Genomic DNA, 13,014 nt, shown 5'->3' with positions numbered 1-13,014 from the left:
CCCCCTCCAGGAAGCCTTTCCTGGCTGTTCCCGTTCTGAAAGCCTAACCTATTGATTCCTCCTCTATGCACAGTTCCACAGTTGCACTTTCACATTGTGCTTTTGTTTATTTTACATCTCTCCTCTTTCACACTTAGTCCTTAATAGTTCTTCAGTACCCTTCTGTTCTCTAAAATATACCTGGTTACCTGGTAGACATTCAGCACATGTTTGTTGAATGTAGAAGTAAACAGATTTTTCTTTGCAGCTGATCGTAAGTATTATAGCTATATAATAAATAACACAGCTTATAGTAGTAGACACTCAGTAAGCATTTGTTGAATGAATAAATGAACTCCTGTGTACTTTTTTATTATAAAAATAATATAGCAACATTAAACTCTTGTTTAAATCATTTATAAAATATCATCACCCTGATGGTAACTGTTTTCTTTAGCCCACTTTCTTCCTTTTTCTTTTAGATTAATTATACAAATAAAACATGGATATGTATATATCACTGTAAAAACAAAATTCAAATAATACATAAATACATAAAGTTAAAATGAATCCCTTTAATAATCTTACTTTCCTCATCAGGGATAGCTACCTCTGTATTTCTATAAACCTAAAGTTATATACAGTCTGAAACAATAATATGTGTATACTTTTTAAATTCTGTTTTCCACATACCTTAGAAATATTTTTAATGTTACTTAATAGTTTTATGGAGCTATCATTTCAAGTTGAGATGGACTTAGAGAAACAGTGCTGTCTAGTACAAAAAAAGTTCCTTGGTTAAAGATTCCTATCACTAGTTTCCTCATTTATCCTTAGGCCTAATGATTTCTATTTTTGTCTCAATCATTTTAAGATTATGAATTTTCTATAATCACAGAGTTGGAAAGAGGCAGAGTCTGGATTCAAACCCAGCTCTTGTGACTTCAAATCCATTTATCTTTCCACTTACTCACTGTCTCGCTGAACTTCAGCTTCCTTAACTGTAAAATGGTAATATAATGTCTGTCTTGCCTGTCCTAGGATAAATTGATAGCCAAACTCACTCATAACTCAGCTTACCTATATAGGTTTGGGCTTTGAAAACAGTGTCCCCAGTCTATTTTATTTGTTTCCTTATTTAATTTCAGATTAAAACCTGGTAAACTCTTACCAGAGTAGAAAGGTTTTGGTTGAAAGAAAACTGTTTGCTTTGTTTTTACACAGTGCCACTTTTTCATATTTAAAATATCCTTCCTGAAATATGACTTACAATGATGTCCATATGTAATTTTTCTGGTTTCTCTCTCAGCACTTTTCCCCACATATTATTTTGCTTTATCCTTCCTATGATGGTTAATGTGTACAAAACTCTAGGAAGCTTATTTTATTTGTTTTAGATTCACTAGATACCAATTACCATACATTTGTCTGGTATTAATTACGCTTCTAACATGGCCGGTGTGTAATAGAAGCTTAGTGTAGAATACCAATGACTTGATTTTCTGTGACTCTGAACATTACTAAAGTGGGCTACCAGAGTTAGCCAACAGAGAATTAGGTGTAATTGCTTGCCTAAAGTGATAATATCTTCCCGATACAACCTCTGAATACCAATGAAGGCGGATGATTTCAGGGAGAAGCACTCCTCATTTGGGAGATGGAAATGATCAAGTAGGGTAATAATTTTAAAAAGACCAAAATGTAGCATATGTAGACCAGGTGCATGTTAATCATTGTTTGAAGAAGTTCATAAGATAAAAATTACTTATTATAAAATATTCTGTTAAAATATTTTTTTTTAAGTCAGTAAGTCCTTGTGTATGTTTCATAGCAATTTCATAGAAATAATATGGGCTTAGAGGAAGGCATTTTAGCCCATTGTCCCATTTTAAGAATTATATTCTGAGGATAGAACTTGTACTTAAAATCTAGAAGAAATAACAAAATTAACACATTACTTTTAGTTTCATTATCAATTCCTTTTAGGTCTTTATCTCTGTGTTGATCTTGTTTTGAAAATACGACAAGAGTGAATTTTATTACGTTGCTAAATTTGCTTTATTCTTTGCAAACCTTAGTAGATGAGTTACGGAATTTTTTTGAATGCAACCATGATGCTAATTATTGAACAGTACAACTCGGCTAGATTCTATATCTGTGTATAGAATGAAGTGAACAGGTATGTTAGAACACATCCAACTAAACCTAGATAATAAGTAAATATTTTGTTAGACCTTTTAAATGATTATTCATATGGCACAGTGTTATAGTATAAATATTAACCCAATTTGCTCTTGATGAATAAGTTTTTGTGAAAATAGTTTAAACCTGAAAATGTGTTTATATCCAAGCTTGACTGTTCATTAGAATCAATTGTGGACCATTTTTAAAACTTTTGTTTCTGTTCCCTACCACCGACTTTCCAGGAGAAGAAGGTGAACAGTGGTGTACTGGTATATATTTAAAAACTAGCTCTCGGGTGGGAGTGGGGATGGGAGCACTGATTTGCAGTGTTTGATGATTTCCATGGTGTAAATACGGACTGCTACCATAGCCAATTTCAAGCTACTAAGATGATTAACATGGAATGTTGGAAAAAGATGTATAGTATTTCCATTATATAGATACAATAAACATATATAACCTAAAAGAATAAATAATATCAAAATTTAGTAAAGTAATTAGGAAGTGATGAATTTGAGTTTTCATTACCTTTGTTTTTAATACAGCTAATTATAAGTTTATGTAATTTAATTTTTAATAATGACTATGTTTAACAACCAGTTTGCAAAGTTTTTGAAAATTTGACAGTCGGTTCATAAAGCTGGTATAGACTGATGCTAACACAACACTGGAGCTCAGAGATATCTGTATTTTTTTAACCAACTAAGTAATTCTGATGAAAGCAACCTGCCAACCCATTATTTTTCTGAAATACAGATCTAATCCTAAGGCCCAAGAAGGCATTCCACAGTCAGACCCAAAATGTCTTTTCCAGCTTCATTTCAAATCATACCCACTCCCTCACATCCTCTGTGTTTCACCCACACTAGACTTAGATTACTTGCAGCTTCTCAAAAATACCTTGCAGTTTCCCACCCTCATGCCTTTTCATTATCTTCTTTTAGCCTTGAATAGCCTTGCCTCATCTGCCTGACTTTTGCAACACTATTTATCCTTCTAGAAATAACTCAAATGCTGCTTCCTCTTACTTCCTACTACTGGAAACAGTCCCATTCTCCTTGATGTTCTCATAGTCCTTTGTTTATTTTATTTTGAGCTCAAATTTATCATCAATAACAAATGGCTGTTTCAACTTACTAGATTATAAATGTCTAAAGGGTGCCTTTGAATAATACTGTACTTAACATTTTACTATCTAAAAATGATTAATAAGCACTTGTTTTTTTGTTTGTTTGTTTGGCCACACCGCATGGCTTGCGGGATCTTAGTTCCCCGACCAGAGGTTGAACCCAGGCCCCAGCAGTGAAAGCACCGAGTTCTAACCACTGGACCACCAGGAAATTCCCAGCACTTGTTTATTTTAATAGAAAGGATTATGGATAATGCATGATACATCCTTTACTTTCTAAGCCTTTGGGAAGCTAACCACAATTTAAACTTTTTTTGAATTAGATGACACCTTTTTTTCCTGATGATTGAGGACCATATTAGTAGTAGTTATATACTTATATCCTACACCCAGAGAATACAAAAAACATCACGATGACTGTCAAACTTGTCAAAGAAAAGCTTCATAGAGAATATACAGAGCACTTGAGAGTGAAAAAGACTAGGTTGTGTAACTACCTTTGCAAATTATTTTTATTATTCTGATTTAGTGCACTTTATAGTGTTCTCAGCATAAAGCCCAAAGTTACATTATAGTGTTCCCAGCATAAAGTCCCATTAAGCCTTTGTATCATTAAATAACATCCAAAAGAAGCAAACATATCATTCTTTGCTTTGTGATTTGAGAGAAATTTGCTTTCATATATGTTCCTAAGGATACATTCCTCATCAATCTGTTGCTTTCTGGCATTTTACCTAGAATTAAAATTCTCTGATTGCTTTCGCAATAAGTATTAAGATCTACATATATGAAGGAAATGTTGTTCTAAAGTAAAAACAATCCAAGAATTTCTTAAAGCAAATGCAGCACATTCCTTGTTAGTGGTGTTTCATAAATTTTTTTCATCTTTGACCCTAAGCTGCCACCTGATGGCAAAAACTAAAATGACAACTTTTGTAATATTCAAAACCTCCATTGCAGTTATTTGAAATTTTCTGTTTTCAGCATAAAGCCTCTAAACTCTAAATGCACATTTGTACAGATTTTGTGTATTTGATGAACGTTTGATAATTATTTGAACTTCAGAAGAATCAGATTTATTATTTAACTTTTGTTAGACAATGATCCTACTAAGGAGATTTCTTTTAAAATCTTACTTCCTTTATGGAGCTGGAGAAAGAATCTGTTTTTAAATTAGTTTTATTTAATGAAGAATTTTACCTGAATCTAGTAATTTTCTCTTTCCCTTTTCTTTCTTCAGAACGAGGTCACTCAGACACCGTAGTGTTCTTTTACCTGTGGATCGTCTTTTGTATCATCAGTTCCTGTTACACCCTCATCTGGGATCTGAAGATGGACTGGGGTCTTTTTGATAAGAATGCAGGAGAAAACACCTTCCTCCGGGAAGAGATTGTATACCCCCAAAAAGTATGTACAAAGAGTCCTTGGGTTTATTTAAAAGAGAAAAACAAAACAACAACTCAGGTGTACCTATTACAATATATACCCAATCCCAACCTAATATAATTAGAGAAAATACTTACCAAAAAATACTAATCCATTCAGTCAGCAAAAATGTATCAGATGTTTACTATATGCTAGATGCTATAGGAAATAAAAACAAAGTAAAATTCTGGTTCTTAAGGAGGCCTTAATCTATATTCTAAACAGATAAGTAAACAGATTGCAATACAATGTGATAAAGACTAGAATAGAGGAATAAATAACTTACTATCGTTTATGATTTATTTTGACCATGCAATTCCCTCCGTCTCAAATGCCCTCTTTCCCCTTTGTTTACCTTGCAAACTCTTGTTCCTTCTTTTTAAGTCAGTTTTTTACTTTCTCTAAGAAGCCTTTCTTATTTCTCCAAGCATAATTAGCCATTCGTACTAATCCCATTTTACCCTATACAAACTTCCATTATGGCAATCGTCACACTGTATTTTAATTACATGTTTAGGTATCTATATCCCTCACTCTCCAGCATAGTCCCTGGCATACAGGGACTTAATGTTTGTGGAATGAATGAATAAATACTTGACTGAATGAGCAGCGCTATGAAAGCACGAAGGAAAGGGGAGTGCCTGACTTTGCTTGGGTGCATCAGGAAGGCTTCTCCTTTTATTTATTTCAATCAGTTTTCCTAAAGTTCCAATTTAATCCAAAAATATATGGATAATTACGTGGGAATTATTTTAGCATCTTATATATATATATATATATATGAATAAAAGGATGAGAGAGGCTGAGTTAAAAAGTCAAAAGGCCAAGAGTATCTTTACTCAGATATTGAAAGAAATTAAACAATGAACTGGGAATCCTTATAAGTGAATTCTAATCCCAGCTGTCTCACTAACTAGCTGTATAACTTCAGGCAACCAGACTACAGTGTATTCTTTTCTATAAGGTAGGGTGTTATACTAGATTATCTCTTGATCCTTTCCCAGTCCTAAAATTCTGTGATGTATGGAGGAGATTATAAATTGGGTCACTAATACTTTATGCTATGTCAGAATGTCACCAGTACCTCAAAATTGCACTTTGAAAATGCGTGAATGTGTAATATTTAATTGGTGATTAGGGAAGGCTGTTTTCAGTGTGAGGATTAAAAATAAATGATAGGAGAGTGAATACGAAGAATAGTATATTAGGGTAACTTTGTATAAACAAATGAAGGCAGAAAAGGAGATGTTTACTGACAGTGATTTTTTTTTTTAACATAAGCTGTAGCAATAATCCCAATGTGCGAATTTAGAATGTATGACCAAGATACTAGATATATCTTTATAAGTCTCATTTGAAAAGAAAATCAAAAAAAGTAATAATAAGCACAAGTCAGACAGCAGACATGCATTCAAGTAAAGATGGCCTTTTGTGTTCACCAAATGTATGTGCCTTATTGCTCTTTGAACTGTTCTTGCCTTACTGAGAGAGATAATACATTTATTTCTTATTACAATGGTTGCTTTGATGAACTGTTTATATCTTTATATAAATATTCGTTCCTCCGTTTAAATAGTTCTAACTTTTTGATTTCTATGTAATAAAACTAGTTAATAGAATCAGTTTTTTTGTTATTATATATTTTCATGACCCTAGAAAATAAAGTATATGCTTTTGTACATTATGCTTTGCAAATGTATAAGAAAAATGTTCTAGGGCATCACCATACCCCTTTCAATTTTAAAAAGGCAAATATTGGAATAAAATTTATTCTTCTTAAAAAGGGAAGAAGCTATTTGCTGAGTCCAGTGGTACTTCACTTAAAAATTAACACAGCTATATGTACCTTAAAATCAGTTCTTCGGCATTAACAATGCATACTATTGAGCACCATACCCAGGTCCAGGAAACATTTTTGTTATCTCCATATTAAAACTTAACTTTTCTGCGTCTCTAGATCTCAAGTTAAGTGTATTCCTCCCAAAAGACCTTCAATTTTTGGTAACATCAGCTCCCACATCAGTGAAATGTGGATCCACTTGACTGGCTCTTAAAGACACATGAAATTGCAGCTCTTCACTGAGAGGCCTAATAATGAGTTCACTGCATGTGGATTTATCCAAACATTACATTATCGCTCTATTGGATTGATGGGGGAGGGAACAGGGAGATATGTTAATGTGTTAAAAATCTTCATAAAATTCATCATAGTAAGCAGTGGATAATGTCAAATTGATTAATCAAGATATAGCAATATACACACATTATTTAGAAATGTGGAAGATAAATAATAGAAGAAATAGCTACAAATTTTGAAAATGTCTCTAGAGAATGGGATAAGAAGGGGACTGCTATTTCTTTTGTTTAATAGGCTTCTGACATGACTGGTATTCCTTTGTTAAATTTTTTTAAATAAAATAAGTGCTATGGCTTAATACATATCAGTTCTAGTTCCCATAAGATGTCATAACCTTTAAATACATATTTTTAAAGAGCTAGATATCCAGAGATTAATAGTGAAAAAATCCGTGAATTACAGTTCTGGTCTATTGGCAGTTTGTTTACTTAAGACTTTTGTGTAGGTAAGCGTGGACTCTCAAATACTGGGTACTAGTACCTGGAAAGATTAGCTGAGTGCTGTCTTCCTCATGTGAAAATGGAACATTCCTTAAATTTAACTATGTATGTGAAATCCAAGCTTAATTTTATTTACTGACATCAAAAAGCAAGGCAAAATTTTTTCAGATGGAGGGTAAGGCAATTTGAGAATAAAAGTGCAAATAACAGGGTTAATAAATCTGCTAATATTTTCTAATATTAACTATTGAGTCATTAGTGTGTCGCATACATATTAGAGTATAATTTCAATCAGATCAAGGATTTCATCTGGTTTGTATTTCTGGGGTCTAGAAGAGAGCCTGGTATACATTATGGGAATGAAGTTTATTTGTTAAATGATTACTGAAATTCAGTAAAACTTCATTTTAAATATTGTACCATTTAAGAAAAAAAAACCTAAATTGGTGAAATCTTTCTAAAATATAAAACTCTTTAACCTGTGCTTGTCAGTAGGATATGTGACTCTTGTTACTGTGCTAGGTGTGCTTATTTGTAAGAAACATGATGTTAAGTGTACTCAATTTGCTTATTATTCCTCAGGCCTATTATTACTGTGCCATCATAGAGGATGTGATCCTGCGCTTTGCTTGGACTATCCAAATCTCAATTACCTCCATGACTTTGTTGCCTCATTCTGGGGACATCATTGCTACTGTCTTTGCTCCCCTTGAGGTTTTCCGGTAAGCAAACTACTGAAAAGTTTATCGAAGATTCTTTTTACCTAAAAAGTTGCTCAATACTTATAAATCAGAATTTATTAAAACTTATACTTGAAAAGCTTAAATTTTCCAACTTTTCTCAGACTTCTCATTAGCCTCAGAGTTGGAAAATCCTGGTTGAAGGACTAAGAGATTAATTCTTACAAAGGGAAAGTAACTGCTGATGATGACTTAGAAGCTTTTTTAGAATTGGGCTCCATTTGAACATCCAAATGGCTAATGAACATACGAAAAGGTTCTTAACATGCTTAGTCACCAGGGAAATACAAATTAAACCTACATTTGAGATATAGCTACTCACCTATGAGGGCTAAAATGAAAAATACAGACACACCAAGTATTGATGAGGATGTAGAACAATGGGAACTATTGGAATTCTCATACACTGCAGGTAGGAGGAAACTAGTACAACAGCCACTTTGGAAAACTCTTTGTCAGTATCTACCAAAGCTGTGCATGAACACCTGGGTATATAGTAAACAGGAGTGCTAACCTAAGGCCACCAAGACCCACATACAAGAATGTTCACAATAATACTATTTATAACAGACCAAAATGGAGACTACCCAAGTGCCCAGCAATATAGAGTGGATAGATAAATTGTGGTATTTGCACACATGCAAATCTATCCAGTAATGAGAACAAAAGACTAAATAACAACATGAATGAATCTCACAAAGCAAAATATTGAGCAAAAGAAGTTAGACACAAGAGTATGTCCCTGTATGATTCCAAATTTATAAAGTTCAAAAGCAGGCTAAACTCATCTATGGTATTAGAAGTCAAAATAGTATTTGCCCTTGTGGGACAGTGACTGGAAGTGGCACCAGGAGAACCTCCTTGGGTGGGGGGTGGAGTAATGTTCTGTTTTTTGATCTGTGTGCTGGTTACATGATGGGTTCACTTTGTTAAAATTCATCATGCTGTGCCCATCAGATTTGTTCACTTCTCTGAATGTGTGTTATACTTAATAAAAGGTTTTTAAATCAAAAAAAAAAGAGGAAAGAATTGGGCTCCATTGGAAGGGTCATGAGTGGAAATAAGGAGGTAAAAAGTCAGAACAGGAATTAGAATTAAAATCTTTTGAGAATCATTTTTTGCAATTTAGCAGTCTGGGTTATTCAGCCCAACCTTATCAGTGGAAACAATAAAAATACCAGATAAAATGTTTTTTTAATCTTCCTAAAAACATTAGTGATCTGACAAGATAGCCCAAACGCTAAGTGAAGGCAGATATCCCAGGATAAGCAGAACAGTAAAGCCAATTTTGCACTAAAGAAATTTGCCAGACCTAGAGACTTTGAGATTCATTTGTGATAGCCAATTCAAATTTATATGCACCTAATAACATAGCTTGAAAATATGTAAAGCAAAAGCTGACACTGCTAAAAAGTAAAAGTAGATAAATTTACAATTTTAGAGAAAGATTTTAACATACTTTTCTCAGTAATAAACAAGTAGTCAATTAACCAACTTGACCTAATTGACATATTTAGAGGACTGCATACAACAAGTACTAAATACAAATGCTACACATGGAACATTTACCAAAATTAACCATATTCTGGGCTGTAAAGGAAGTCTTAAACTTCAGAGGAGTAAAATCACAAAAAGATATCTGAAAATTCGCAAATGTTTAGAAATTAAGCAGCACATGTATAAATAACCCATGATTGAAGTTGAAATTGCAATGAAAATTTTAAAATACTTTGAATAGAATGAAATTGAAAATGTAACAAAAGAAAAGGTGAAATATAGCTAAAGCCATACTTAGAGGGAAGTGTATAGCCTTAAATGTACATATTAGAAAAGTATACAGCTCAAGATATTAGAAAAAAGATTTAAATAGCAAATCAAACCTCAAAAAAAGTAGAAGGAAGAAAATATAAAGAACAGAAATTAATGGAATAGAAAACAGACATAGAGAAAATTAACAAAGCTAGTTAGTTCTTTTAAAAGAGTAATAAAATTGTTAAAATGTCTAAATAGTACTGATCGAGGAAAAAAGGAAAGAAGGCACAAATTACAAATATCAAAAATCCTAGGGGCTTCCCTGGTGGCGCAGTGGTTGAGAATCTGCCTGCCCATGCAGGGGACATGGGTTCGAGCCCTGGTCTGGGAAGATCCCACATGCCGCGGAGCAACTGGGCCCGTGAGCCACAACTACTGAGCCTGCGCGTCTGGAGCCTGTGCTCCGCAACAAGAGAGGCCGCGATAGTGAGAGGCCCGCGCACCGCGATGAAGAGTGGCCCCCGCTTGCCACAATTAAAGAAAGCCCTCGCACAGAAACAAAGACCCAACACAGCCAAAAATAAATAAATAAATTAAAAAAAAAAAAATCCTAAAGATGTTTTTTAAAAGAGCATGACAATATTATGAGCAACTTTGTGCCAATAAATTTAGAAATTTAAGTGAAGTGAACAAATTCCTCAAAAAAGCACAATTTACCAAAACCAATAAAGAGGAAATAAAAAATCTGATAGGTTTATATGTAGTAAAGAAATTAAATCCATATTAAAATTCTTCCTACAAAGAAAACTGCAGGGAATTCTTCCACATATATGAGGAGGAAATATTATCAGTTTTACACAAAACTCTTTTAGGGAAATGAGACAATGAAAGGAACACCTCCCAGTTCATTTTGTGCAGCCAGTATGACTTTGATGTCTGAACCTACAAGGATATTTCTCATGTCCAGGGATGCAAAAATCCTAAACAAAATATTGGGTAATGAATCCAACAATATATAAAAAGGATAATACATCACAACCAAGTTAGGTTCCTTCCCAGAATGTAAGATGTAATATTCAAAAATCATTTAACATTTAAAAATTAATCTGTGTAACTCACCACATTAATGAATAAAGGGGAAAACAACCCTCAACAAATATAGAAAATGCCATTGAGAAAAGTCAATACCTGTTTATGAAAAAAATAAACACTACAAAAAAAATAAACAAGATCATATTTAATGGTAAAACACTGTAAGTTCTCCCTTGAGATCAGGAATGAGATAAGTATGCGTGCTGTCACCACTTCTGTTTAACATCATACTGCAGGTATAGCTAGTGCAATAAGGAGAGAAAAAGTGTAAGGATTAGAAAGGAAGAGATAAAACTATGATCATTCATTGGTGACATGACTGTATATGCAGAAAATTCAAAAGAATTTACAAATAAGCTATTAGAGTGAATGTAGCTTTGTCCCTGAGTATAAGGTTGACATAAATTAATGTTCTAAAAAACTCACGAACAACTAGAAAATGAAATTTTTAAAAAACATACCGTTTTGAATAGCCCTGCAATGTATCAAATACCTAAAGGAATAAATTTAATGAAAGATGTATGTATGTGAAAATTGACAAGCCAGGTCTAGAATTTATATGGTAACAGTAAGGATCAAGAATATCCAAGACTATCCTGAAAAAAACGAAGTAAAGGACTTATACTCTCAAATATCAAAACCTATTATATAACTACCATAATTAAGACAGTGTCTGACGAGACAAAGAAGAGACAAATAGGCCACTGCAATAGAATAGGGAGTCCAGAAACAGATCCACACATTCATTGACACTACCTGATTTATGACAAAGGTGGCTATATAACAGTGGAGAAAAAAAGGTTCTTTAATAAATGATATTGAGTCAACTGGATATCCATATGGGGGAAAAAATAAATCTCAACTTCCACTGCATAATGTATGCAAAATCAATTCCAGGTGGATTGCAGAGCTAAATATGAAAGGTAAATCAATAAACTCTCTAGAAGATAACATAGGGGGGCCATAAAGGCAGCTTTAGGTATATGGTAATTTTTTATTTCTTGTTTCTGAGTGATAATTACACATTGTGATCACTTTATAATAATTAACCAACCTGCACACTTAAAATTTGCACACTTTTATATATTTATGTTGTGCTTTAGTTAAAATGCTTATTTAAAAAAAAAAAAAAGGCAGCCCAAAAGAAAGGATTATCTTTAAAGAAATGGCTGTTAGTTTGACAGCTGACTTCTCAACAGCAACAAAGAAAGTCAGAAGTCATTAAAATGGTATCTTAAGTGTGCTGAACGAAAATAACTGCCTACCTAGAACTCTTTACCCAGTGAAAATATCTTTCACAAATGAAGATGAAACAAAGATATTTTTAGACAGGTGTATAGCTTTCCTCCGAGTCAGGATGGGCACATATATCAGGATGGCCTGATAAAATAAGATTGAATCTGGAAACAGTATACTTGTTGCTGTCAGTGCTCTCTCCAAACCATTTGTCAACCTCCTTCCCCTCTTCGCTTTCTCAGATGTCTAGGTTTGGGACCTGAAATTCTCCATCACCAATAACGCCTCCCCCCAAATACTTCTTTCTCTTTCATGTATGCTGCTTTATACATTAAAAAAAAATTTTTTTCTAGTAAAAAGAGGGAGCTCAATTACTTTTTTATTCTTGATTTTTTTCTCTTTAAAAAATTATCTGCTTAATAATAGAATCAGATGTTCTATCACCCATTTAAAGCAAAAGCAAAAAAATCTCCTTTGAATCTTCCTTCCTCCAACTACTGCCCATTTTTCTGCTCTCCTTTACAGCAAAACTCTTCAAGAGATGTCTGTACTTGCTGTCTCTGCTCTCTGACTCCTCCCCCATTCTCCCTTTAATTCAACTCAAGTCTTCTTTTCCCAATACTCAAACTAAATTGCTTTTGTTAATAATCAATAATAATAATAGCAAACACTTATGTATTGCCTTCTATGTACCTGGTACTGTTCTAAGCCCTTTACATGTATTAACTTAGTGAATCCTCACAACAGTCTTGTGAGGTAGGTACTGTTACTGTCTCATTTTACTAATGAAGCATAGGTTAAGTAAATCATCCAAGGTTATTACACCTAGTAAGTGGCAGCATCCATGATTTGAATCTAGACAGTCTCCCAGAATCTGTGCTCTTAGATCATACTGCCTCT

At 33.4% G+C, this 13,014-nt stretch overlaps 1 protein-coding gene across 1 annotated transcript in view; it reads left to right on the top strand.

Moving 5' to 3' along the window:
• XPR1 (xenotropic and polytropic retrovirus receptor 1) overlaps positions 1–13,014 on the top strand; it is a 205,353-nt gene that overhangs the window by 187,489 nt on the left and 4,850 nt on the right. Inside the window, exons 12-13 of the mRNA XM_061185655.1 lie at positions 4,533–4,699; positions 7,877–8,016. Coding sequence (XP_061041638.1) covers positions 4,533–4,699; positions 7,877–8,016 — 307 coding nt within the window. The remainder of the gene's footprint in view (positions 1–4,532; positions 4,700–7,876; positions 8,017–13,014) is intronic.

Source organism: Eubalaena glacialis, chromosome 3 (assembly GCF_028564815.1).
Source record: "Eubalaena glacialis isolate mEubGla1 chromosome 3, mEubGla1.1.hap2.+ XY, whole genome shotgun sequence".
Lineage (NCBI taxonomy): Eukaryota > Metazoa > Chordata > Mammalia > Artiodactyla > Balaenidae > Eubalaena > Eubalaena glacialis.
The sequence above is the reverse complement of the archived record's forward strand: the minus strand, read 5'-3'. Positions and strand labels throughout refer to the sequence as shown.